The 26,697-nt window shown below is 44.0% G+C and overlaps 1 protein-coding gene across 1 annotated transcript in view; it reads left to right on the top strand.

Annotated features, from left to right (window-relative positions):
• Positions 1-13,134, top strand: part of LOC136610384 (zinc finger protein 585A-like) — a 130,568-nt gene extending 117,434 nt beyond the window's left edge. Inside the window, exons 8-14 of the mRNA XM_066589616.1 lie at positions 2,370-2,458; positions 7,587-7,731; positions 7,930-8,109; positions 8,192-8,315; positions 8,398-8,462; positions 8,965-9,067; positions 11,769-13,134. Coding sequence (XP_066445713.1) covers positions 2,370-2,458; positions 7,587-7,731; positions 7,930-8,109; positions 8,192-8,315; positions 8,398-8,462; positions 8,965-9,067; positions 11,769-12,922 — 1,860 coding nt within the window. The 3' untranslated portion in view covers positions 12,923-13,134. The remainder of the gene's footprint in view (positions 1-2,369; positions 2,459-7,586; positions 7,732-7,929; positions 8,110-8,191; positions 8,316-8,397; positions 8,463-8,964; positions 9,068-11,768) is intronic.
• Positions 13,135-26,697: the final 13,563 nt, after the last annotated feature.

Here is a 26,697-nt window from a genome sequence, read left to right as displayed (position 1 = left end):
TCCTGACCCCCACACATCACACACACAGCTCTACTCCATCCATCCTGACCCCCACACATCACACACACAGCTCTACTCCATCCATCCTGACCATCACACATCACACACAGCTCTACTCCATCCATCCTGACCCCCACACATCACACACACAGCTCTACTACATCATGATCCCTTCAGCTCATCCAGCTAGCATTACATCCAGCACAGCAGAGTTCTATATACAGTAATTGCTCCCTGGTCATGTGATCTGACTCCTCCCACACATGTGACTAATCACATGATGGTGACATCATCACAGGTCCTGGAAGCATAGAGCTGATGTCTTGCTCTACAGGTTAGTGTCCCCTCATGTCAGTTCAGTGTCGGAGGGGAGGATTAACTCCTCCAAGACTGACTGGGGCTAAAAATAATAACCAAATCTATATATGTATAAAAGTAATGGCCCTTACTGACTGGCTTGCCACTAATTCTCTAACGTTCTGATGTCGTACAAACATATTTGATGTGAGCATTCTTTGGGTCCTAAATGAGTGGAAGAGGTGGCACATTCTGCAGAGGGACATCGGTGCATGCAGCCTGAGAAGAATCTAACGCTTCTCTATGTGTATACATATTTTATTACTCGGTTAATCTAAAGTAACTTTGACCTCATAAAATTTTCTGTGCGAACAACACATAAACACGTGTATCAAATTAACTTGGGCGAAGTCGGGTATATCAGCTAGTAATATATAATTTAGTGTTTGGCCTTCCTGCTGTTCGTGGATACAGGCTGTCCTGACTTGTGCGCTGGCACGGCCGTACCGTAATATGTAATATTGGCAGCGGTTTCCCTACGTACGCCTGTGTGTGCTGCGTATGTTATACTCCTGCCTGCAGGGGATGATGGGAGAAGTTGTCCCCACACACACACACATCGAGACCTGCCTGTAGTGCTCACATGACCGCACAAGTGCCATTCTCTTCTGCTTTCCTATGTTGGCGCTCTGACTACCGTTTCTTCACCAGAGGATGGCGCTCTCTCTGCGCGCCCACATCCGATGCATCAGAGTGATGAGTCTGCCTATATCAGAAGTCACCGTGGGATGTATATAATGTCCCCTGATATCCACGGTAACAGCTCGGAGGGGTCGGTGGTCCCCGGGGGCTCCTGCACCGTCTGCTACAACTTCTGGGGTCTTTTATAACTTCCCTCACTTGTCTCCTAGCGACATGTGGAAAAACATCACAAATACGCTAAGTAATGGTATCCGCATTGTGTTCGGAGCCGCCAGAGAGGGCGAGAGGCTCTTATATGTGGAATCAGAGGGCGAGAGGCTCTTATATGTGGAATCAGAGGGCGAGAGGCTCTTATATGTGGAATCAGAGGGCGAGAGGCTCTTATATGTGGAATCAGAGGGCGAGAGGCTCTTATATGTGGGATCAGAGGGCGAGAGGCTCTTATATGTGGAATCAGAGGGCGAGAGGCTCTTATATGTGGAATAAGAGGGCGAGAGGCTCTAATATGTGGGATAAGAGGGCGAGAGGCTCTAATATGTGGGATCAGAGGGCGAGAGGCTCTAATATGTGGGATCAGAGGGCGAGAGGCTCTTATATGTGGGATCAGAGGGCGAGAGGCTCTTATATGCGGAATCAGAGGGCGAGAGGCTCTTATATGCGGAATCAGAGGGCGAGAGGCTCTTATATGTGGAATCAGAGGGCGAGAGGCTCTTATATGTGGAATCAGAGGGCGAGAGGCTCTTATATGCGGAATCAGAGGGCGAGAGGCTCTTATATGCGGAATCAGAGGGCGAGAGGCTCTTATATGCGGAATCAGAGGGCGAGAGGCTCTTATATGCGGAATCAGAGGGCGAGAGGCTCTTATATGCGGAATCAGAGGGCGAGAGGCTCTTATATGCGGGATCAGAGGGCGAGAGGCTCTTATATGTGGAATCCGAGGTCGAGAGGCTCTTATATGTGGAATCAGAGGGCGAGAGGCTCTTATATGCGGAATCAGAGGGCGAGAGGCTCTTATATGTGGAATCAGAGGGCGAGAGGCTCTTATATGCGGAATCAGAGGGCGAGAGGCTCTTATATGCGGAATCAGAGGGCGAGAGGCTCTTATATGCGGAATCTGTGGAGAATAGAACTGCTGCCATCTTTTTATGCACATAACATCCGCATTACAGATCCGTAAGTGTGAGGGAAGCCGAGAGAAGCACGGCGCTGCCGCCATTACACGCAGATGTCATACACAACAAACATCCGTTCCTGTGCGCCCGGCCGCAGTTACCATCTATTACCTTATTTGTACCGGCTCTATACAGGAATAGGCAGAAAATATGAGAGCGAATGCCGGACATCTTATAGTTATTACATTATATCTGCAGCGCCAGACGGGACGCCAAGAGGCGGAGTTAGCTGAACCGTGTCACAGTGGTCGCGCCAATGCTGCCCAGATAACAGCATCTGCAGTGCAGTAAGTGGCTGATGACTTTTAATAGTGATTGTCATACAGCACAATAGTCAGCAGTGAAGGAATCAGAAGGAAGCTGAGAGCAGCAGGAAGGTCACCAAGATGGAAACAATTTACTAATCTTCACCCAATGGAATGTTTACACTTTTCTCCTTTTCAAGATGCAACATAAAGTTTTTTTTTCAGTCATACAGTGATCGCATAGATTACTTAAAAAATTGCAGTGAGGATATGGGATGACTTCGGGATATCTTGCTGTGGGGTTAAGGGTTCACTTGGGGATATCCGATTGTGAAGTGACAGGTTGACTTTGGGGTATCTGGCTGTGAGGTGTTGGAATAACTTGGGGATATCTGGCAGTGGAGTTAAGGGATGACTTGGAGATATCTGACTGTGAGGGGACAGGATGACTTGGAGATATCTGACTGTGAGGTGAGGAGATAACTTGGGGATATATAAATCATAGAATGCTAGAGTTGGAAGGAATCTCCAGGGTCATCGGGTCCCACACATACATTTGTTCAGCCTTTGTTTGAACACTTCCATTGAAGGAGAACTCGCCAGCTTTTGTGGCAACCTGTTCCACTCATTGATCACCCTCACTGTAAGAATGTTTTTTTTCTAATATCTAATTTGTGTCTCCTCCCTTTCAGTTTCATCCCATTGCTTCTAGTCTTTCCCTGTGCAAATGAGAATAGGGCTGATCCATCTGCAGTGTGACAACCCTTCAGATATTTGTGGACCGCTATTAAGTCTCCTCTCAGCCTTCTTTTTTGCAAGCTAAACATTCCCAGATCCTTTAACCGTTCTTCATAGGGCATGATTTGCAGACCGCTCACCATCTTGGTAACTCTTCTCTGAACTTGCTCCAGTTTGTCTATGACTTTTTTAAAGTAGGGTGCCCAGAACTGGACACATGATTTCAGATGAGGTCTGACTAAGGAAGAGTAGAGGGGGATAATGACCTCACGTGATCTAGACTCTATGTTTCTCTTAATACATCCCAGAATTGTGTTTGCCTTTTTGGCTGCTGCATCACATTGTTGACTCATATCCAGTCTATGATCTATTAGTATACCCAAGTCTTTTTCACATGTGCTGCCCCTTAGCTCAATTCCTCCGATTTTATTTCTCCTTTTTTCATTCTTCTTGCCCTTTCTTTGCATTTCTCCTTGTTAAATACCATTTTGTTAGTCGCTGCCCACTGTGCAAGCTTTTCTAGATCTTTTTGAATACTCTCTCTCTTTTTCCTAGTGTTAGCTATCCCTCCTAGCTTTGTGTCATCAGCAAATTTAACCAGTTTCCCATCAATTCCCTTCTCCAGATCATTTATAAAAATGTTGAAGAACACTGGGCCTAGGACAGAGCCTTGTGGTACCCCACTTGATACATTCTTCCACTTGGATGTGCAGCCACTTATGACCACTCTTTGAGTACGATTACTTTGCCGGTTGTGAATCCACCTAACAGTTACCTTGTCAATCCCAAATTTGGTCATTTTTTCAATAAGTATGGTATGAGATACTTTGTCAAATGCTTTACTAAGGTCAAGAAAAACTATAACCTCCGCATTTCCCTCATCACCCCAGTCAGTGATACTATCATAGAAAGAAATTAGATTCGTCTGGCATGACTTGTTTGTTACAAACTCATGCTGGCTCTGGTTAATTACTCCATTTTCATCCAAGTACTTGCATACATGCTGTTTAATAATTTGTTCAAAGATCTTTCCCAGTATAGAAGTCAGGCTCACAGGCCTGTAGTTTCCTGCATCCACCTTCTTCCCTTTTTTAAAGATAGAGACAACATGTGCCCATTTCCAATCTTCTGGGACTTCTCTTGTTCTCCAGGAATTTTCAAAAATTATGGCGAGTGGTACAGCAATTACCTCTGCTGCCTCCTTTAGTATCCTAGGATGTAATTCATCTGGACCTTGAGACTTGAATTCATATTAGTTAGCTAAGTGTTCCCTCACCATCTCTCTGCTTACAGATAGCCTGCATTCTTTTATTCCCCCAATAGCACAGGGAAGATTAGTTGATGTTCCATCTACTTTCTGAGAGAAATGGCTGTGATGTAATAAGATGACTTGGTTATATCTGGCTATGAGGTGGCAGGATGATTTTACGGATATCTGGATGTGAGTTGAAAGGATGACTTAGGGGTATCTGGCTGGGAGGTGACAGGATGACTTGGAGATATCTGGCTGTGACATGACTGGATTACTCGGGGATATATGGCTGTGAGATAGACAGGATGACTTGGAGATATCTGGCTGTAAGGTGACAGGATGACTTGGGGATCAATGGTTATGAGGTGACAGTCCATATATAATTCAAAGCAGCATCCAGGGGTACTTCCAAATGATAATTTCACTCACGTCATCTGGTGAAGATAATCTTTATTATGCCCATTCATCATGACAACGTTTCGACCGCATTGTCAGCGGTTTTTGTCAAGACCGCTGACAATGCGGTCGAAACGTTGTCGTGATGTATGTGCATAATAAAGATTATTCTCACCGGATGACATGAGTGAAACTATCATTTGGAAGTTACCCTGGATGCTGCTTTGGACTGTCTATATTGACGTGGTTAAGGATCCAGAACCAGGTTGGAAGCGTGCATCCTTTGCACAATATAAGAAGCCTCCCTCGTATATGAGTTTGGCATGTGTGCTGCTGTCTACCCAGTATTGATACACGTTGTTATGAGGTGACAGGATGACTTGGGGATATATGGCTGTGAGGTGACAGGATTACTCATGGATATCTGGCTGTGAGGTGACAGGATGACTTGGGGATTTATGGCTGTGATGTGACAGGATGACTTGGGGATATATGGATGAGAGGTGGCAGGATGACTTGAGGATATCTGGCTGTGCGGTAACAGGATGATTTGGGGATATCTGGCAGTGAGGTGACAGGATGACTTGGAGATATATGGCTGTGAGGTGACAGGATGACTTGGGGATATCTGGCTGTGAGGTAACAGAATGACTTGGAGATATCTCGCTGTGAGGTGACAGGATGACTTGGGGATATCTGGCTGTGACATGACTGGCTTACTCGGCGATATATGGATGTGAGGTGACAGGATGACTTGGGGATATATGGATGTGAGGTGGCAGGATGACTTGGGGATATCTGGCAGTGAGGTAACAGGATGACTTGGGGTTATCTGGCAGTGAGGTAACAGAATGACTTGGAGATATCTGGCTGTGAGGTAACAGAATGACTTAGGGATATCCGGCTGTGAGGTGACAGGATAACTTGGGGATATATGGATGTGAGGAGACAGGGTGACTTGGGGATGAATGGCTGTTAGGTGATAGGATGACTTGGGGATATATTGCTGTGAGGTGGCAGGATGACTTTGGGATATCTGGCTGTGAGGAGACAGGATGACTTGGCGATATATGGCTGTGAGGTGATATATGGCGCTGGATTCTACAGGAACCCTTCTGTCAGAACTAGACACTTAATGCAGGAGCTTCGGCAGTTTACCTCTCCATCACAGGCTCACTTTGAACTCCGGTTAGAAGAAGGGCTCCTGCGTTTTCTTATTCCCAGTTGTTCACCCGCTCCGGAATCTTGCTACCAGCCACTATTTGCACTCCCCTCCTCTCCTCACTGCTGCTCATTAACTAGCTTCCATCACGCACATCTACTCTACTCTCCATCACCTAACTATGGTAACTGCACACTTCTTTCTCTCTTTTTCAATCTCTCTTTTTCTCTCTTCCTCTCTCTATTCGTCTCTCTCTTTCTCCATTTCTCTTTATTTATCTCTCCTTTTCTCTCTCTTTCTCTCTTTTTTCTCTTTTCTTTCTCTTTCTTTCTCTTTCTTTCTCTCTCTCTTTTTCTCTCTCGCTTTCTCTATTTCTCTTTCTCTCTCCTACTCTCTCTCTCTTTCTCACTCTCTTTCTTGCGCGCTCTTTCTCTCTCTTTCTCTTGCTCTCCTTTTCTCTCCCTCCCTCTCTCTTTTTTATTTCTCTTTCTCTGTCTCTCTCTCATTCTCTTATTCTATCTTGTTCTCTTTCTATCTGTCCCTGAGTCTTTCTCATCAGGCAGACTGGCCAATGACAGAACTGCCAGCAGCCAATAGGAAAGAATCCAGTTGCCGGGCACATTAAACCTAACCCCTTTGCTGGGTAGATTAACCTGCAGTTAACCTTTAAATCCCTGTGTAAATTCCTAAGTTCTCTAATGTAGCTACAGCACTGTGTAGGACTCCTCTGGGTCACTATGTATGTATCCCAAAAGGGGACTCATAAAAACTACAGCTCATCATGCAACAACCAAGCCCTCACAGATCTCCGTCCATGGAAAGAAAAAAAAAGTTATGACACTTTGTTTTTTAATTTTCTTTTTTTTTAAATTCAAATGGATTTTATTTGCAGAAGTTTAAATATGTAATAATATAATAAATCTAAAAAAAATGTAAAAATATTTAACTGTCGTAATCGTGCCGACCCACGAAAAAAAGTTATCTTGTCATTTATCCTGCATACAAGTCTTTAGGTGCGGTTAATATCCGCATTGAATATGCCTGACATTTGCATATTCATTACATATTTACACAGAATAAAAAGGGGAAATCTCCGGCACCTTCTTAAGGCCCATTTAGACACAAGGTCTTTTGAGCGATAATCGTTGTGTGTAACTGCACTTACATCGTTGAATTTTCATTCAGCCATCCCTGATTTTTGTCTTTTTAGCATGCTGAAAGACAACGATCAGCCTTATGAGGAATTCACAGCGGGATTCAGCGGATGCTATTGTTTCATCTATATCCCGCTCCCAGAACACAGGCCGGGTATGAAGAACACAGCTGTCCAGCTCTGTCCTTTATACCCCGCTTAGAGTGCTCGGCTCCGCTTGTCTTCTGCATCCCCCACTCGGAGTGCAACGGACCTTTACATTTCTTTTTTCACACACATAATTACGCTGTTATCACTGCATATTAACATACATAAAAATTCCAAAATACGCACGGAATAGGTTTATTTCAATTGTGCAAATATGCAGCAAATTACGATTGTGGGAGAGACCCCTCATTTTCACCATTAAAAGTATTTATCATTTGGTATTTCTGTGGTTTTCATATTGATTCATCTTCTTTCCCATCAGGTCCGACAATATAATATCCTCTGTTGTTATCTTCTATATAACAATTTCCCAGATTGGCCTGTCAAGGATGGAGAAGGACAGAGACAAGATGGCGGAGAGTATATTAAATCTCACCCTAGAGATAATCTTCCAGCTTACTGGAGAGGTGAGACATTCTGATGATGTCACATTACATTATTTTTGTCCATGGTAATAACTGATGGTGTCACTGGAGAGGGGAGAGATTCTGATGATGTCATATTACATTATTTTTGTCCATGGTAATAACAGATGATATGGCTGGAGAGGCAATGGATACTGGAAATGTCTGTAGTGATATTTATTAATGTCTCCCCATATACAGGATTACACAGTAGTGAAGAAGACCTCTAGTGATTGCTGTCAGCCCCCTGTGTGTGATGGATGGGGAAGACCCCTGAGCCCAACCTTGTCACCCCCACCTCGCCCCCTGATACATGAGGACATCAATGTAGAGAAGATTCTAGAACTCACCAACAAGATGATTAAGCTGCTGACTGGAGAGGTGACGCTGCAGGGAATACTGGGACATTATACAGTAACAGCAATGGAGGCTTCTGGGTGATGGCTATATATTGTGTTGTCAGGTTCCTATAAGGTGTCAGGATGTCGCTGTCTATTTCTCCATGGAGGAGTGGGAGTATTTAGAAGGACACAAGGATCTGTACAAAGACGTCATTATGGAGACCCACCAGCCGCTCCCATTACCAGGTAATAGACAGGACTAAATCCATGAGGACTTTATTATCTGTATATAAAGAATGACTTCAGTGTCCATCTGTGTTTCTTACAGTTCCATCCAGTAAGAGGAGAACCCCAGAGAGATGTCCCCGTCCTCTTCTTCCACAGGACCATCAGGTAGATGGAGATGTCTCTCTGATCTATAGAAGGCTGTGAAGCTCTTGTCTTCAGTCTTATTAGATGTCTTCTCCTTGTATGATGAGGCCGGTGGAGATGGCAGGATTACCACTGACCAGAGACATTACATCTTGTCTGGATCTTCTCCCAGTTTTCTGGTGGTGGAGACTGCTGGTGGGAATAATGAACCAACAGGTTGGATTTATATCTTTCTGCTCCTTTATTTCCCGAGACAACCAGCGGATGTGTCTGGTAGACATTGATCTCCTCAACTGAGACAATTTGGAGCATGTCTAGCTATGCCGAATATACATGTGTATGAGGTTCCTGAGGTGTCATTGAGCCCACCATCTAATATCTATGTCCTTCTAGACCTGCAGCTATGTGGCTCAGATAACTACTCCTGTCAGGTCATTTTGGGTTGTCATGATGACTAATGAGCATTTCAGGTCATGTAAAACCGTCCAACTGTCTTCTGACTATCACAATATTTGTCTTACAGCTTTTGTACCAGGATGAGGATCTAAGCAATATTAACGCCACAAAGATAAATGTAAGGATCAAGCAGGAGATTAAGGAGGAGATTCCTACAGGTAACTGCCCAGGTTACTAAATACAGCAGAGAAGAGTCACAGATTCTCCTCAGTCACTGGCTGCAGATATGTATGTAGATTTATAAAGTCTGGGATTGGTCAGGTTCCGCTGTATGTTCCCCCATTCATCCAAAGTACAAACTAAATATGGATGAAATGTGATATCTTTGTATGTATCTACATTACCCAATTTGTATTTAAAGTAGGACGGGACTACATAGTAGCTGGAATTTGGTGTGTGCTATCTGGTGTACACGGGGCATGAGTGCAATCACTGGCGTACATATAGGGGGTGCTGGGGGTGCGGTTGCGACCCGGCCCCTGAGCCCCTGGGGGCCCACGGGGCTTACTTTGCAGTCAGTCAGGCGGCACTGACTGACTGCACTTACTTTCACTATGGTCTCTGCGCAGGCAGGCAGGCTCTCCTGCACATCGGCGCTCCTCCCAGGACCTCCGCTCAGACCCCTCCCCCATCTGGTTCTCCAGCACAGAGATCATCAGAGGGGAGGAGTCTGAGCGGAGGTCCTGGGAGGAAGCACCGATGTGCCCGGATATGTGCACCGATGTGCCTGCCTGCGCAGAGACCATAGTGAAAGTAAGTGCAGTCAGTGAGAGGGAACCTCCTCGGTATGATTAAGAAGGGGGAGGGGGTGAGTGAGGGGTGTTCTGTGTGTGATGGTGAGTGGGGGAAACGAGGGGTGTTCTGTGTGATAGGGAGTGGGGGTGAGTGAGGGGGGTTCTGTGTGATGGGGAGTGGGGGTGAGTGAGGGGTGTTCTGTGTGATGGGGATGGGGGGTGAGTGAGGGGGGTTCTGTGTGATGGGGAGTGGGGGTGAGTGAGGGGGGTTCTGTGTGATGGGGAGTGGGGGTGAGTGAGGGGTGTTCTGTGTGATGGGGAGTGGGGGTGAGTGAGGGGGGTTCTGTGTGATGGGGAGTGGGGGTGAGTGAGGGGGGTTCTGTGTGATGGGGAGTGGGGGTGAGTGAGGGGGGTTCTGTGTGATGTGTGATGGGGAGTGGGGGTGAGTGAGGGGGGTTCTGTGTGATGGGGAGTGGGGGTGAGTGAGGGGGTTCTGTGTGATGGGGAGTGGGGGTGAGTGAGGGGGGTTCTGTGTGATGGGGAGTGGGGGTGAGTGAGGGGGGTTCTGCGAGCCGGCACCTGACTTCACTATTAGAGGTATGCTAGAACCGAGCCGCTGTATTGGTGACTAAGGGCTCAATGCCACAGCCGTAAGCCTACAACACTGTGGGAGACCACCAGCATCTCACACATTTCCCAGCCGTGCACGCTGCCGGTAGGGACCACATACGGTTTTGTGTAGCACTGCACATGCACAGGGGGATTCTTTTTCTAATTCCCCACTCTGTTTAGAGTGGCAATGCGTATGGAAACAATGTAATGTGTATGGGCAGTGTATCATACAAGTGTACAGGGCTCACGTTACGTGGTACGCAGAGAAAGAGAGCATGCTGGGATTACCACGTGTGCATAATACGTGGTGAAAACCTGGCCGTGCACATGAGCCCTAACATGTTATAAAAGTTAGCTCATGCTGTCCCCAATGTATGTGTGCCTGTATTATGTATGTGTATATAGAATTATTTTTTTCTTTCTTGGGGAAGCAAAGCGTGCCTTGAGGCTTGTGTTCTGGATGTTTTAAAAATCTAAAACCCCTGATTACTAATGATCCGTGAATGGGTCATTAAAAAAAACAGTAATGTAGCTAAAAGTGATATACAAGGAGTAGCTGTGAAAAGGAGTGGTGGGTGGACGGGTCTGGAAGGGGGCCCCAAGCTAAACTTTTGCACCCGGGCCCATGAGCCTCTAGCTACGCCCCTGAGTGCAATTTTGGTCCTGCTGTATTGACTGCTGCATTAGCAGAGAGGGTCTGATTAGGCATGAAAAGCAAGATCATGAGGACTGTAGTGATCCATAGGAGAAGGAGAAGGCAAGAGGAGTTTCACTCCCACTTCACCATAGTTTTTGTGCAGAAGCAAGATTGCCCATGTGTGTGAGGAGAGGGAGTCTCCCCTCTTCATTAATAGAGCAGGGGAGACAGCTGCAGATGCAATGGCTGCAGGTGATGTCAACCAGGCCAAAAAGAAACATGCCTCCGCCCTCATACATATTTATTAACTGCTGTTGTCTATACCACCCACATGAAAACACAAGGTTGTTAACTCCATGATTTGATCAAAACATGGAGGCCCATCTGCCATATCCAGGTAAAACTCATCGTATGGATTTCAGATTATTAATGATACCGCTGTTTGGACCGAAAGGGCCTCAAAATGAGTCTTCAATATAACCATATAGCCAGGTATATTGGTTTTCTACTCCCCTTTATCTTGGTTTGTGATAAAGTGAATGTAGAACTCAGGATATGTGTGACAGACAGACAACACCTCATTGTACTAAATGACAGTAACCTTTATGGTTCTCCAATGAGCATTTACTAGAAGCATGGTGACAGGTACATTGAAGATGAAGGCTTCACCACAGAAAGGGAAAGCTGCAAGATAACAGCCTGGTGGCTGAACATCATGATCTACTGGTCCTCACTCTGAGGTCTACTGTTAGATTGTGTTCAGTTCGCTTATTACTGACTATTTGCATTTTGCTTTGTGAGTTTCTAATTTTTATAGAAATGTTATAAAATATCACTGTCAGTTTTACTTTTGTTCAATAATAGTAAAATCATTAACAATTTTTTCAGATAACGATATTGTGAGCTTAGAGGGCTATCTGATATCTGAAGATTGTAAATATGATACAGATACATATGAAGAACCTGACATTATCCCGGATATTACCTCAGCCCTTCACAATGATGATCCATCATCTGATCCTCTTATACATTTCACATCATCTGATCCATCGCAGACTGATAAGCAGAAGAAAAATCTCAAAAGACAAGAACATCAAGGAGCTTATACAGGGAAGAAGTCATATTCATGTTCAGAATGTGGGAAATGTTTTACAACAAAATCGTATCTTGTTATACATCAGAGAAGTCACGCAGGAGAGACACCATATTCATGCTCAGAATGTGGGAAATGTTTTAATGTGAAATCATATCTTGTTAGACATCAGAGATCTCACACAGGACAGAAGCCATTTCCATGTTCAGAATGTAGAAAGTGTTTTTCAAAGAAATCACTTCTTGTTATACATCAGAGAAGTCACACAGGGGAGAAGCCATATTTATGTTCAGATTGTGGGAATTGTTTTTCAAATAGATCAAATCTTGTTACACATCAGCTAATTCATGTAGAGGAAGAGACATTTTCATGTTTAGAATGCGGCAAATATTTTGCTAGCAAAAGAAGACTGGATGTACATCAGAGAATTCACACAGGGGAGAAGCCATTCTCGTGTTCAGAATGTGGGAAGTGTTTTACTAGGAAATCTTATCTAACCAAACATCAGATAATTCACACAGGAGAGAAGCCGTTTTTATGTTCAGATTGTGGCAAATGTTTTGCTAGAAAAGCAAATCTTGTTGAACATAAGAGATGTCATACAAGAGAGAAGCCATTTTCATGTTCAGAATGTGGCAAATGTTTTGCTAGCAAAGCAAGACTTGATGTGCATCAAGAAATTCACACAGCTGAGAAGCCATTCTCGTGTTCAGAATGTGGGAAGTGTTTTACTAGGAAATCGCATCTTACCAAACATCAGATAATTCACACAGGAGAGAAGCCGTTTTTATGTTCAGATTGTGGCAAATGTTTTGCTAGAAAAGCAAATCTCGTTGAGCATCAGAGAAGTCACAAAAGAGAGAAGTCATATTCATGTCCAGAATGTGGAAAATGTTTTACTAGGAAATCACAAGTTCTTAATCATCTACGAATTCACACAGACCAGTAACTATTTTCGTTTTTAACAAATAGTACAAGAAAAACATATAAACAGGTGACTACATGTCCAGCAATTTTCTTAAAAAAAAATGCCTCAGTACTAATAGGCTTTTGGGGAGGGAGGAGGGGCTCACATTTTTTTTAGCAAAAACTGTTATGGTTGAATTTTAACTAAAAAAGTTAATAAATCTGCTACAAGCACTGTGGTTTTTGGAAATTGCAGCAGGTTATAGGTTTGGAACTTCTTTTCTGGCATTTTTGTAATGGCTTCATTATTAGGTCACTTCACACGACTATTTGCATATGCAAAATTTGTAGCACAATATGTAGAGAATAGAATCTTTTGATTTGTTTCTTATATTTGTGCACCAAAGGTCCCATAGAAGTCTATGAGAGGTTCACAAATGCGCACTAAATACCCGTGTCATTGCTCAATACACTGCCAGATGTTAGCTGGAAGCCATTAGTGAAATCTAAAGCTTTGTGCAAACAATGCTTTTCTGTTTGTGGTGTTTTCTGCACTCGTTTTACATTTTTGTGTTAAATATTTTTGTCTTACAATGTTTCTCCTCATGCAGTGTGCGCCAGATATGGTGGTAAAATGTGTAACAATAAGGCTAGCAACACATTGGCAAAGGTAATAACAGGCCATGAATCCCGCCTCCATTTCGCGCTCCCAACCACATGACAGCCGCGTTGATGCAAGGCATTTTTTTTTAAAGATCTTTTTACTGGCATTTAGTTATAACAATAAGAATAATGTAAGGCAATGTAACATTATTTATAATATGGAAACCGCGTAAGCTTGTACATAAACTTGTAAGATTCTATGGGTTAGAGCATGCTGGATTAGTCATGCCTGGGAGTAGGGTGGAGGTGTGGTTTTCTATTCACTCTGCCAGTTTTCAGGTGCAGAGTGACTTTATATTCTCACCCCTCCTGGTGATCAGTGCTGCTTATTCTGTTCCATAATGGAGAACTTGGAGTTTGGAGCTCTACTGTGCTGGCTGTTTTTCTACCTGCAGATAAGTTGCTGCGGATTCCTTTTCAGTTGTATTTTTGCTTTTCATTTCTGTTTTGCTCAGCTGTTTGGTTCATCTCTCCAGGGGTCCCTTGAGGGACAGTCAGGGCCCGTGGATGAAGATAGCAGGGCCGTCTCTATGGAGATGAATACTCCGCTTCTAAGCAGGGACCCTTCACCTCCCCTGCTAAGTTAGGGCCAGGCTTCCTTCTCCTTGGAGGGGTGCTACCATTCAGCATAGCTTGGTCTGCCGCTATTTTCTACAGTGTGTATGTTCCCTGTCACCGTGCTGAGTGTTGTACTTTGGTGTCGCATGAGCCTTACATCTGGGTTACATACTTCAGTTGTGGTGCGCACTGTTCTTCAGTGCAATAGTCTTTCATCTACTGTATTTGTTATCATGTCCGTGCTAAGGGAGGAACTTGTGTTCTGCACGGACGTGACATAATAAGCAGCCAGATGTTTCCTCAGTGGCTTTTTGTTTTGCCTAGCAGTAGTATGGATCCCATAGAGGTATTATCCAATCAGCTTGGGTCTCTGGCTATCGAGGTTGCGGGAGTCAAGCAACAACACTTAGGCGGTATGGGTTTAGTTAGAGAACCTAAGCTGGATCTGCCAGATCTTTTTTCTGGTAAAAGGCAGAAATTTTTTGTTTTCAAAGAATCCTTAAATTGTATTTTAAACTGCGCCCTGTTTCTTCTGGTGATGAGTCTCAGAGGGTAGGGCTGGTAATCTCCAGGTTGCAGGGAGATCCCCAGGCCTGGGCATTTTCATTGGTGGACTCATTTTTTTCGGCTTTGGGTCTGATCTATGATGACCCCGATAGGGTATTCCTGGTGAAGGGTAAAATCAGAGACCTACGTCAGGGAAAATTACCTATCGAAGATTTTTGCGCAGAGCTTTGCCATTGGTCTAATGATTTAAAGTGGAATGACCCCGCACTGCGCAGTCAATTTTGCTTTGCGATAGGATAAAGAATCTCATGGTTTCACATCCCACACCTAGAACTCTTGATGAGGTCAATTCCCTAGCCATACGGATTAGTCGGTGGATGAGTGATCGAACAAATGAGCTATCCTTTGCCTCTTCTGTAGAGCCCGTTGAGTTTAATGAACCCATGTAATAAGGCTCTTTATATAGTGGCACGGGGAAAAGGGAGAAGCAAGGTGGCAGAGGTCGCTGTTTTTTCTGCAGCTATAAAGGACACTTTATACAGGTTTGTCCTTTCTGAGGGTCTCAGTCAGGGGAACTTGCTGGCCTGATAGATAAGAGGATGTTGATAGGGATTTTTCCATGTTACGTTAATATGCTGTGGGGCTCCAAATCAGAGGTGGTTATGGCAGCCACCATGAGAAAGCAATAGACACAGGCATCACGGTCGTGTCTTAGAGCAATCTGAGTTTATTGTGTACATTGTCTTTCTTATACAAAAAATAGTAGGCGTATCAGAGGTTGAACTGCTTTACAGAGGTCGACCTGTTTTACTGGTACATAATTTTGTCTTCTCTATAAACAATGCTTTATTTGTTTGTATGTAGACATCGTGTCTGGTATCCTGATTATCATCACACTCTACATTAACAAAGCATTCCATACAACCTTTTGATCAGTGTAACGAGATAAACAAGCTCTTGGAGACATGATGGACACTTAAGATTACACCTGTACTTAATGTAGCAGAGCTTTTTATAGGACACAGAATAGAGTGTACAATTTAGGCCTACAGCCTCCGGAAACGTATATCAAAGATACATACATATATAAATTAATATGTTCATAACCCTCACAATCCCCCATTTTGAAACAGTCCATCTTGAAAAGAGCCTTTGTAGTGGTACTATCAAGGGTGCTAAGCCACCCCCGCCGGTCTTTCTATCCTCTTCGCCGGATCCCCACTGTTGTTGCTCTTTTACGTATGACTGTTTTAACGATATCGTAGAGGGAGCGATTCCAGATAATTTGCTTGTCTCCGTATCCCACAGAATTTCCATAAATTGCAAGCACTCAAAAGAATGAACAAAAGAAACAGTATTAGTAAAGGGTGAAACATAAAATCCATCATCTTTCCTGCAATAGGTGACCATTCAGTAAAAATATCATACCAGTTATACTCTGTGTCTACCTGGATCTTAGTACCTAGGCTGACTAGGTTATCTCCTACCCATACATTTTTCTAATTCCATAAGGGAGAGGTTAGTAACATCCAAATGTTTTTAAAGGTGTTCAGTATCTATCATTAGTCTTACAATTCTACCCAAGGATACAGTCAGAGTTGACATAGGGATAGCATCTGGGTGCTAGTAATACTTTATTGCAGCTTCAGCATCTGGCAAAAAGGTGTAAGTTTCTGTAAACCAATGTATCACCGATATGTTCTGTATACATCCAGATAATGGAGTGGTGAGATTATACATACTGGTGGTTTTAGTTTGGTTGGTAACAAAGCATATATATTGGGGGCCAACTTCCATCAGCATATGGGAAGAAGCAGGTACCACCGTCCAATCACATATGCTGACTGAAGGCTGCAGGAAACATGGCTCATATGCGGCTGTACTCCGTCCGCATGCTAGGCCATCCAGTGTTTCTTCACAGTTCTCTATACCATGGGTTTTATTTTCACTATAAATCATCATACCTGTGAACTTGGGCAACCAATATTGGAAAGCATATAGAGGCGGTCCAAACACCACAGGTAGTACTACAAACTTACACATCAGGCTTGTGTCCTTTACATCATAAAGTCATTTCCCCAGTGCTATACTCATCAGAGCATTCTATACCATCAGCCCCGGGCCGTATCCAAGATGCTACTGGAATTACATTCTTGAAAATATTTCTCCACAATTTTTCATTATTTGTCATCACATCTGACTGCTTTGTCCCTCTCGTGAATCATATATACATATTGCAGGCTACATTGTGTATAGTTCATGAATTTACTCATATTTACAAACAAATCCTTTTAAACCGCAAAACCAGATTAAAAAGCGTTAATACATCCTTATCATATCCTAATGCAAGACATCGGGGGAGGAACAAGGAAGGCATGCATTGTGCCTGAACATTTATCAATCTAGAAACATCCTGTCCTACCCCAACCATTTTATTCTTCATCACCTCTAAATCTATAGAGTTTAGAACCCCTACACCTGTACCAATTCCCCCTAATAGGGTATCATACCATTTTCGTTTTCCTCTGGTGCAGGGTTTCATTGCCTGAAGAGAAATATTATAATGCAATATGGTTTTCTGGCTCTTTGTGGATGATAAGGGGTGTCAAATGCCTGGGAGTTACCCAGGGCAGACATGAAGTGTTGCATTATTTCACCTGTGAAATGTGTACCTCTATCTGACTCGATTACCTCTGGTACCCCGTATCTGCAGATTACCTTATTCATGAGCTTCTTTTCGGTTACCTGCTCATTTACTTTTGTAACAGGGTACGCCTCCAACCTGAAAAACATCAACAACAAGCACATATTCATACTTCCCAACACGTGGGAGCTGAATGTTGTCAATTTGCAATCCCTGAAATGGGTAGAGTGGTCCTGGCAAGTGCCTTTGTGGTCAATTTACTTCTACCCTGTTGCTTACGGCATAGCTCATGCAAAACTGGACAAATGATGTAGCAGCTACAAAGAACCCAGGGGGCAACCCTTTCTCTCTCAAGCATCAGTAGCATAGCTGCCTCCGATAGGTGAGTCTTTCCATAGATCAGCTGGGCCATCATGGGGTACAGGGATCGTGGTAGGCAAGTTACTGACTGTTTGCCATACGCCACCCTGTTCTACTGCTCTCATATTAGTCCATTTATCTTTTTCTTCTTTGCTGGCTTGTGACTGTAATGTCTTTAGTACATCAATGTTCAAATTTTTATCAAAGTCCAAATCATAGTCTCTGACTTGTGCGGTCAGTATCTTCTTTTCTTCTTTCTTCCACGGCTTGAGGGCCGCTGTCTGCGCTGAAGTCTGCTAGGGCGTTGCCTTTTGCTTCTGCACTGTTGGCTTTAGTATGAGCTTTCACCTTCAGGATTGCTACTTTGTCTGGTAGGAGTAGGGCTTTCATAAGGTTCTGTACTGCTACACCATTCTCAATGGGTTGTCCTACAGAAGTTTAAAAATGTCTGGCCTTCCATATTGGGCCGTAACCATGATCTATGCCGAATGCATACCAGGAGTCAGTGTAAATGGTTACCTTCTGTCACTCTACACGCCTCAGTGAGGGCCTTCAGTTCCGCTTCTTGTACTGAGACATGCGGAGGCATTCTGCTTTTAGAGATCTTGTTGTGTGAACACTGCATATCTGGTGTGGAGTCATCAATCACCCTGGTACCATCTATAAAAACAACTCAAAATATGTATTAACAAGGGGTTTCAATAACTCTTTAAAACTTAAACTTTCTTGTTGCATCAATGCTAGACAATCATGCTGATATTCTATTCCAAATAGATCACGTTCTTATTTGCAAAAATTTTTTTTTTTAAATAGCTGATCTGTAGTACATAGATCACCTATGCATCCCCCTCCCCCATTTGATCACCTATGCCTCCCCCTCCCCCATTTGAAACAGGATACTCGATTGGAAGAAGAGTAGCCGGGTTCACCATTGAAAAGAAATATTAAAGGGGGGGGCATGAGCAAAGCACATTGCAACCTTATTTGACGAGCTAGAGACAGATGTTTAGGTTGTACTTGAGTAAGTATACTCTGGATGTCATGAGGGGTGAGAACCACTAGGGGGGGTAGTTCAGGACTAACTCAGAAGACTTGTCAACCCTTACTTGTACTGCTGCCACCGCACAGACACAGGAGGGGCTCCTCGGGCTACCGGAGTAATACCCAAGTGACCGTGGACGTCCTCCATGTTTTTGCGTCAATACTGCTGTCGCATGAAAGGCCAGGGACGGCAGTATGAGACAAGTCCCAAAAAGGTGCGAAGCTTTGGCAGCAGAAGAAGATACAGAAATGGCTTGAACTGCAGCCCTGCGTCGTTCTGTGAGATGTCTGCCTTCTTGAGCTAGACAACAACCTTTTGTTTACAAAGCTGTAATTTTTCCTTTTTAAGCCTTGCAGCCATTTTCTGCTAAAAAAATTTTAGAAGAGAAATGGGTGCAGATTGACATGTTTCATATCCTCAGCACAAAGCTGGAAAGTCATTAACATATTGCAACAGCACAGTCCCCTCAGGCGGAGTCCAAGCCTGCAGGACAGTTACATAAATGCCCTTTTGTCTGAAAAGGGGCCGGAGATTCAGACTGTCTCCACTCTGGCTTATTATCTATGACCTTAGGGATTTCAATAGACCTTCTACAAAGGCCATACTAAGTACATGTTTACCCTTCTCTTCTATGCCCCTATATCCCAGATCTGACAAACGTTGTTGAAGGGGGGCATAGAATTGTTTTACACTTTCTTCCTTCTCTTTGTGTGATATTAGAAAGAGACAAGGAGGATTCTCTCAATTTTTTTTTCTTTTTCCCCAATGTTTCAGACAAATTAAAAATATTTTACCACTTCTCAATTCTCTATGTTTAATTTTATCCCAATCTGTGCCACAATAGTCTTTCACATAATTTTAGATTATAGTTCCCGCTGCCTTCCCTGTTCTACATATACTCCTGCATCTCCTCCTTGTCCTCCTTCTCATGCTTCCACTCACTAGCCTAGGATCTACTGAGCATAGGCATAACCGGTTTGTGCCGAGGAGCTCCGCAAGCAGGGCAGCTCTCTCTCCAATCCGGGTTCTGTTGTCCACAATGCCAGCAGGTCCATCCCTCCAGTCCAATGTTTGACCTTGGAGTGGATGACTTGGCATAGGGTGGGGAGGAGACGGTTGGAATTGAGATGAAGGAGGGGGTGAAGATGGAAGAGGGAACTAACCCGACAATGAGAGAACATCTTTGAATTCTTTTCTCATTTCATTTTCAGCTACTGAACAGTATATATATATATAATACAACATACTTCCTGTGTAGCCAAATATAACCAATTCTTAATTCAGATTTCTTTGCAAAGACAAGTAGGTCTTCTAAAGCCCAGTACTCCACCCTTTGAAATGTATCTTATCTTCTATAGAACACAGAAACTTCTCCAGACAAATAGCTGTATAACTGGTTCCACTGCCTGTGACCATCTTCTATTGTGCAAATAACCTGGGCTGACTATTCAAAATGAACTTAGAGTGTAATACACTTGCCCCCACCTTACAAAAACTGCAAATTCACACTCACTAAGGGGGGTTTTATTCATTCCTATACGGACTGATAATATGTGAAGTAGAAATTGGGATTGTATTTACTGTACACCAGACTTCCAATAATGAGCGAATTATGTATAGATAAGAAAAACTCTTAGTACCGCGGTTTTTACACAATTTGCTCAGAATAGGCTACCCAATGACAAACACAATACAACTTATGCCCATTTCTACCCACATACTGATATTCACCACACTGCGACCACTCAGCGGCCAATATATTATAGGGGGCTTTATTCCACCCTGGCATAATTAACAATTCATCGGACACTTCTTTGTTCTTAGCTACCGACATTTTCGTACTATTTCGGATTTTCTTAAACGGCGACATTTTCACACTGTGCCAGATTATCACAAGAAATTCTTCAACTATCAGTTTATCAAAATTTTCCTTTAAAACAAACTAGTGTATTACTCTCTGCGTAATCCTGTTCACAGCGCTATTAATATATATTGCTGCAAGGAGCAAGACTTAGTTCAAATTACGCTTTAAAGAGAGTTAGACACTATAAAAGGTTCATACTGTAGTTGATTGGGACCCTAATAAGTGGGATGGGGACCAATATTCATTTGCCAATTTCTTTAGCTATCTTTCACACCTTATCCTCTTTACCAGCAGTATGGACAATGGCTGGCGGTTTATGTACATCAAGAGGCTTATTATTTTTATTATTATTTTCTTTATACACTCTTCAAATAAAATACTGTTGTTAATTGGAAATGAGATACACTTTAAATAGAACTTTTGCTATTAATTTGACTAAAGTACTTATCAGGTGTTTCAAGTACACAATTATCTCATATTAATATCTTAATTCAATAATATTCAAATTAACACAACTCAATATTTTTGAATTCCACATATTCCACGAATCTGTATATACATATATACACTGTGGTAATCCTGGGCTATTATCTCACACAACTAGTCTCAGGAATAAAATTAGATGCCCCTCCTTTGGTCACTCTATTTGTTCAAGTGAGAGACTTAACATGGAGTCTAAGAGTGACCTTCACTCTATACATTACCACAATATACATATATATACACCAACATCCACTTAAAATGGAGACACACTTCTCACCTAGGCTGGACTGTGTGTAGGGTGGAGCAAGACCTGTTCCTATTGTTCTTCCCTCCCATCTCCTTACGTCACCTAGTTCCACCCCCTGTGGTCTGGCTCAGCATTTGGTCATTTTTGCTTCATTTCGTTTCTGGTTACCGGACAGTATACACCATATAACACAGTCTAACTCTCATACAGGTCCTTCCATTTATACACACACATATAGACAAAAACATTTGCATGTCAGTTACTAAAGTGTCAGTACTTTTTTTAAGTGTCAGTACTTCCTCACTTGTCTAAAAGTGTCGGTACTTCCCAACCCTGCTTATTTCCCCCCGTCTCAACTACTTCTCTTATACCTATAAGAGGCTTCCATCAGGGATTTTATCCCCTGAAAATTTTAGGCTTCCCTGGTACAATTTATACCATGCCTTCCCGAGATCGGCAAGCGGGTTTCATATTCTGTACTTCCTCACCTTGCATATTTTACCTCGTCTCTACTACTTCTCTTATGTTAATAAGAGGATCCCATCAGGGGTTTTATCCCCTGAATACTTTAGGCTTCCCTGGTATAATTTATACCATGCCTTCCAGAGATTGGCAATAGGGTATCATATTCTGTACACTGACCATGCAAAGTAACAAATAAAGACAATAACAGTTAAACACCCGCACAGCATATTCAGCCCACCATATGAATTCTTAAAAAGCTTGAAGATTTATAAGAGGCATGCACTTCTTACCCCTCGGACAGGAAAGGAGCAGCCAGGAAGCACGGATAGATTGTGGCAAGATAAAACCTTACCTTACTGCGCAGTTTTTGTCAATCCGTGGTTCCGAGTGGCTCCTTATCCCATCTGGGTCCGGGGGGGTTCGAGGTGTAGGTGGTCCTCTTGTTCCATCAAGCCCCGCGATCGGGCGCCAATTACTGATAGGGATTTTTCCATGTTACGTTAATATGCTGTGGGGCTCCAAATCAGAGGTGGTTATGGCAGCCACCATGAGAAAGCAATAGACACAGGCATCACGGTCGTGTCTTAGAGCAATCTGAGTTTATTGTGTACATTGTCTTTCTTATACAAAAAATAGTAGGCGTATCAGAGGTTGAACTGCTTTACAGAGGTCGACCTGTTTTACTGGTACATAATTTTGTCTTCTCTATAAACAATGCTTTATTTGTTTGTATGTAGACATCGTGTCTGGTATCCTGATTATCATCACACTCTACATTAACAAAGCATTCCATACAACCTTTTGATCAGTGTAACGAGATAAACAAGCTCTTGGAGACATGATGGACACTTAAGATTACACCTGTACTTAATGTAGCAGAGCTTTTTATAGGACACAGAATAGAGTGTACAATTTAGGCCTACAGCCTCCGGAAACGTATATCAAAGATACATACATATATAAATTAATATGTTCATAACCCTCACAATGTTCACGTTGGGTCTGCAAGTCGCCTGGATATCATCCTCCAGGTTGGTCCTTCCAGCAGAGATCCGTATTGGTGGGCATAGTTGCTCGGTAACAATCTTTTTAGATAATGGAGCTGGAGTTAATTTAATTTACTATGAGGTTACCAAATAGCTGAGACTTGATATAAGACCCTTGGATTACCCAATAACTGTATCAGCCATTTATTCCACTCCACTGTCCCAGAACTGCTTAAAATTCTTTGTGCCAGATGTTTGTCTTAAGATTGGGTTGTTACATACAGAGAAAATAATGTTGTTTGTCATGGAATCAATGTCTCTGCGGTACAAACCGAGGAGTTACCTTAGTACACCAAGGACTTTGCTGACTTTTTTTCTAAAGAGGAAGCAGACAAGTTACCACCTCATAGGCGGGGGATTGCACTATTGACCTCATTCCAGGTTGCTAGCTACCCAAAAGTCACATTTATAATGTGTCAGGTCCAGAGAGGAGTATATCACAGACAGTTTGAGAAAGAGACACATACACCCATCCAATTCGCCAGTAGCTGTCGGTTTTTTTTTATTAAGAAGAAAGATGGGGGTCTGCGACCATGTCTAGATTTTAAGGAACTCGACAAGATCACTAAGTGCAACTCTTATCCGTTACCGCTTATTCCTGATTTGTTTAGCCAGTTAATGGGTGCCTGCTGGTTTTCCAAGCTGGACTTGAGGGGGAATACAACTTAATACGGGTCAGAAAGGGGGATAAATGGAAGACTGCTTTCAATACTCCCAAATTTCAAAGGTCATTTTGAAAATCTTGTGATGCCTTTCGGTTTGACCAATGTGCCGGTAGTATTTCAGGCTTTCATAAATGAGGTTCTTTAGAAGTTCGTTGGACATTTTGTGTTGGTTTTATTTGGATGACATCCTTATTTTTTTCCCATGTTTGTCATTGTTAGGACCGGCGGCTCTCGGGGTCTCAGGACCGGTGGTGCGGGCACGATCACCCGAGCTGATCGGGTGCGGCGCAGGGGAGCCCCGGTCTTGGTGACCTCCCCTGGCCGTCGGGGTCCCGGACACTGGCTCCGGGCGCGTGCTCCTGTGCTCAGGGGGCGGCACCTGGGTGATCGAGTTGCTGGGGATGTGGCAGATGCCGTCCCCATTGCCATGACATCCTGATTACCATGTTCTGCAGTTGCTGCTGGATTTCTGGATCTCCGCAATCGCTGCCTTATGTCTGGGCCAATCAGCTGGTGGGGCGGGAGTTCTGACAGCATTTAAACGTGCCTGTTTCCTTCCAGCATTGCCAGTGTATGTTTGTCTCCAGGCTACACCTGCATATTTGGATTGCGCTCCCGGCTCTTGACCCTCGGACTTCGGACCTGACTTTGCTTTGCCTGACCCCTTTGTACCACGTACCTTCCTGTTACCGACCCGCACTGTCTGACTCTCCTCTGTGTTCGCTTGTTTCCAGTGTTTGTCTGTATCGGTCCCTGTGCCCCGCTTCCCTAGTAAGTGTAGGGACCGTCGCCCAGTTGTCACCCAGGGGCTTAGACCAGGAGGGCAAGTAGGTAGGGACAGGGGTGTGGGTTGTTTTCAGGGACTACCATACCCAGACCCCAGATCCTTGACAGTCATATTGTGCATGTTCGACAGGTGTTGCCAGCTCTCCATGAAAATGATCTATTTGCCAAGAAGGAGAAATGTACTTTCCCTTCGACATCATGACAGCATACATCTGGAGGTTGCTCACCTGCTGACCTGATGGGACAGGAAAAGGCAGAGCATAAAAGAAACCTCCCCTCCACCAAACACCAGTGCTTTTCCTGTCCCTTCAGGAAAGGGAAGTGTTGCAGGAGGAGAAAAAGTACCTTTTTTCCAGGTGACATGGATCAACTTTTAAAAGCTGTACGTAGAACCATGCAGGTGGAGGAAGATGTGCAGCAACCCCGCACGGCGCAAGACGATATGTTTGCGGGATTGCTTCCACAACGGAAATCTTCATTTCCTGTAAATGCCACACTCAAACAACTAATCCTAAACGAGTGGGATTGTGTGGATCAGGCTCCGCTAATCCCTAGGGAGTTCAAGGAGCGCCTTTTATTTGTGGGAGACGAGGTGGCGTTTCTGGACGAAATGCTGAAAGTAGATGCGGCTATCGCTATGGTGTCCAGGAAGTCTGGATTACCATTTGAAGATACGTCCCACTTAAAGGACTTCTTGGATAATAAAGTGGACATAACCATGCGTAAGGCCTGGTCCACGTCCAGCCTTATTATAAAATACAATATCGCGGCCACTTCTGTGGCTCGCTCCATGGCGGTCTGGCTGGATCAGATCGCGTCACTAATTGACCAAAAAGCCTCCAGGGAAGAGTTTGCGAGCGGCATCCCTCTGCTACAGATGGCAACGGGGTTTCTGGCGGATGCCTCTATGGAAACGGTCCGCTTCGGAGCTCGCATGGCAGCCCTATCCAACACCGCCAGAAGGGCAGTCTGGGTAAAGGAGTGGTCGGGGGACTTAACATCCAAAAACAAGCTGTGTACCCTACCCTTTCGGGGCGCACGCATTTTTGGACCAGACCTGGATCGCCCGCTGGAAAAAGCAGCTGACAAGAACCAGGGACTGCCAGCCATCAGACCACCCAAGAGACCCTTCACTCCACGTCCCTCGTCTACATACGCTGGGAAAGGGAAGACCGGAAGATGGTCTTATCCGAAGGGTGGAAGGGGTAAGACTCTTATTGTTGTCCCTCAGCCCGCATCTTCGTGCCCGGTGGGCGGTAGACTGGCTCGTTTTTCCACTAGTTGGCGTAACATAACGACTAACGAGTGGGTGCTACACCTGGTGGCGGAGGGGTACAAGATCGAACTAGTATCTCGCCCCCCTGACAGATTTATTGTAACCTCAATCCAGTCTCCAGGCCTAGAGCAGGCTCTGTTGAGAGGTGTACAGAACCTGCTGGATCTTGGCGCGGTTATCCCCGTCCCCAAGAAGGAACGGGGGAAGGGATTTTATTCCCCCCTTTTTCTGGTTCCCAAACCAGATGGTTCCCACCCCACAATAATTATTATTAGTATTATTAGTATAGGAAATTTAAAATGGAGACTATCAGAACTGCAACTCCCCTAATTGCCAGGGATAATGTAATGGCTACAATTGACCTAAAGGATGCTTACTTTCACATCCCTATTTACGCCAACTCGCAAAAGTTCCTGAGGTTTGCGCTGAGAATGGAAGGGGAAATCTGTCACTTTCAGGTTATTTGCCTCCCATTTGAAATTTCCTCTGCTCCGCGGATTTTTTCCAAGGTGGTGATAGAAATGGTTGCCTTTTTGCGCAATCGTGGGATTATTATCGTCCCCTACTTGGACGACTTCCTGTTGGTGGCAGATTCCCCGACTATTCTGAGGTCACACTTGGGTTCCACGCTTCAACTGTTTAAGGACCTGGGTTGGATTATTAATGATCTAAAATCCAACATGGAACCAGAAACCAGGAAAAAATTCCTGGGAGTCATTCTGGATTTCAGTCTCCAAAATTCGTCCCTTCCTCCTCTAAGGAAACAGATTATTTTAGAGGAATGTTCCACTCTCTATAAAAAATTTAGAGTAACAGTAAGAGACGCAATGCGGATCCTGGGGCTAATGACTTCGTGTATTGGTGTGGTTCCCTGGGCCCAGTTCCATAGTCGCGGTCTCCAGTCACTAATCCTTCAGAATTGGGACAAGTTACAGTCCTCACTTGACCAGACAATCTCTATTTCTGCTAAAGCCAGATCTTCACTCCGCTGGTGGTTGTCATCGGACAACCTGTCACGGGCATCCGAATGGAACTTGGACCCTGCAATAATAATCACAACAGATGCCAGCGCCAAAGGGTGGGGGGCCCACTTTGAAGGCGGTCATATACAGGGTACTTGGGACGCTCATGAGAGATCTGGTTCATCTAACTTTAGAGAACTTAATGCGGTGTGGACACTTCTCTAACCATGGACATGACATAGGAGATATG

Source organism: Eleutherodactylus coqui, chromosome 2, assembly GCF_035609145.1.
Source record: "Eleutherodactylus coqui strain aEleCoq1 chromosome 2, aEleCoq1.hap1, whole genome shotgun sequence".
In the NCBI taxonomy this organism is placed as follows: domain Eukaryota; kingdom Metazoa; phylum Chordata; class Amphibia; order Anura; family Eleutherodactylidae; genus Eleutherodactylus; species Eleutherodactylus coqui.
This window is presented reverse-complemented; position numbering and strand designations above follow the sequence as displayed.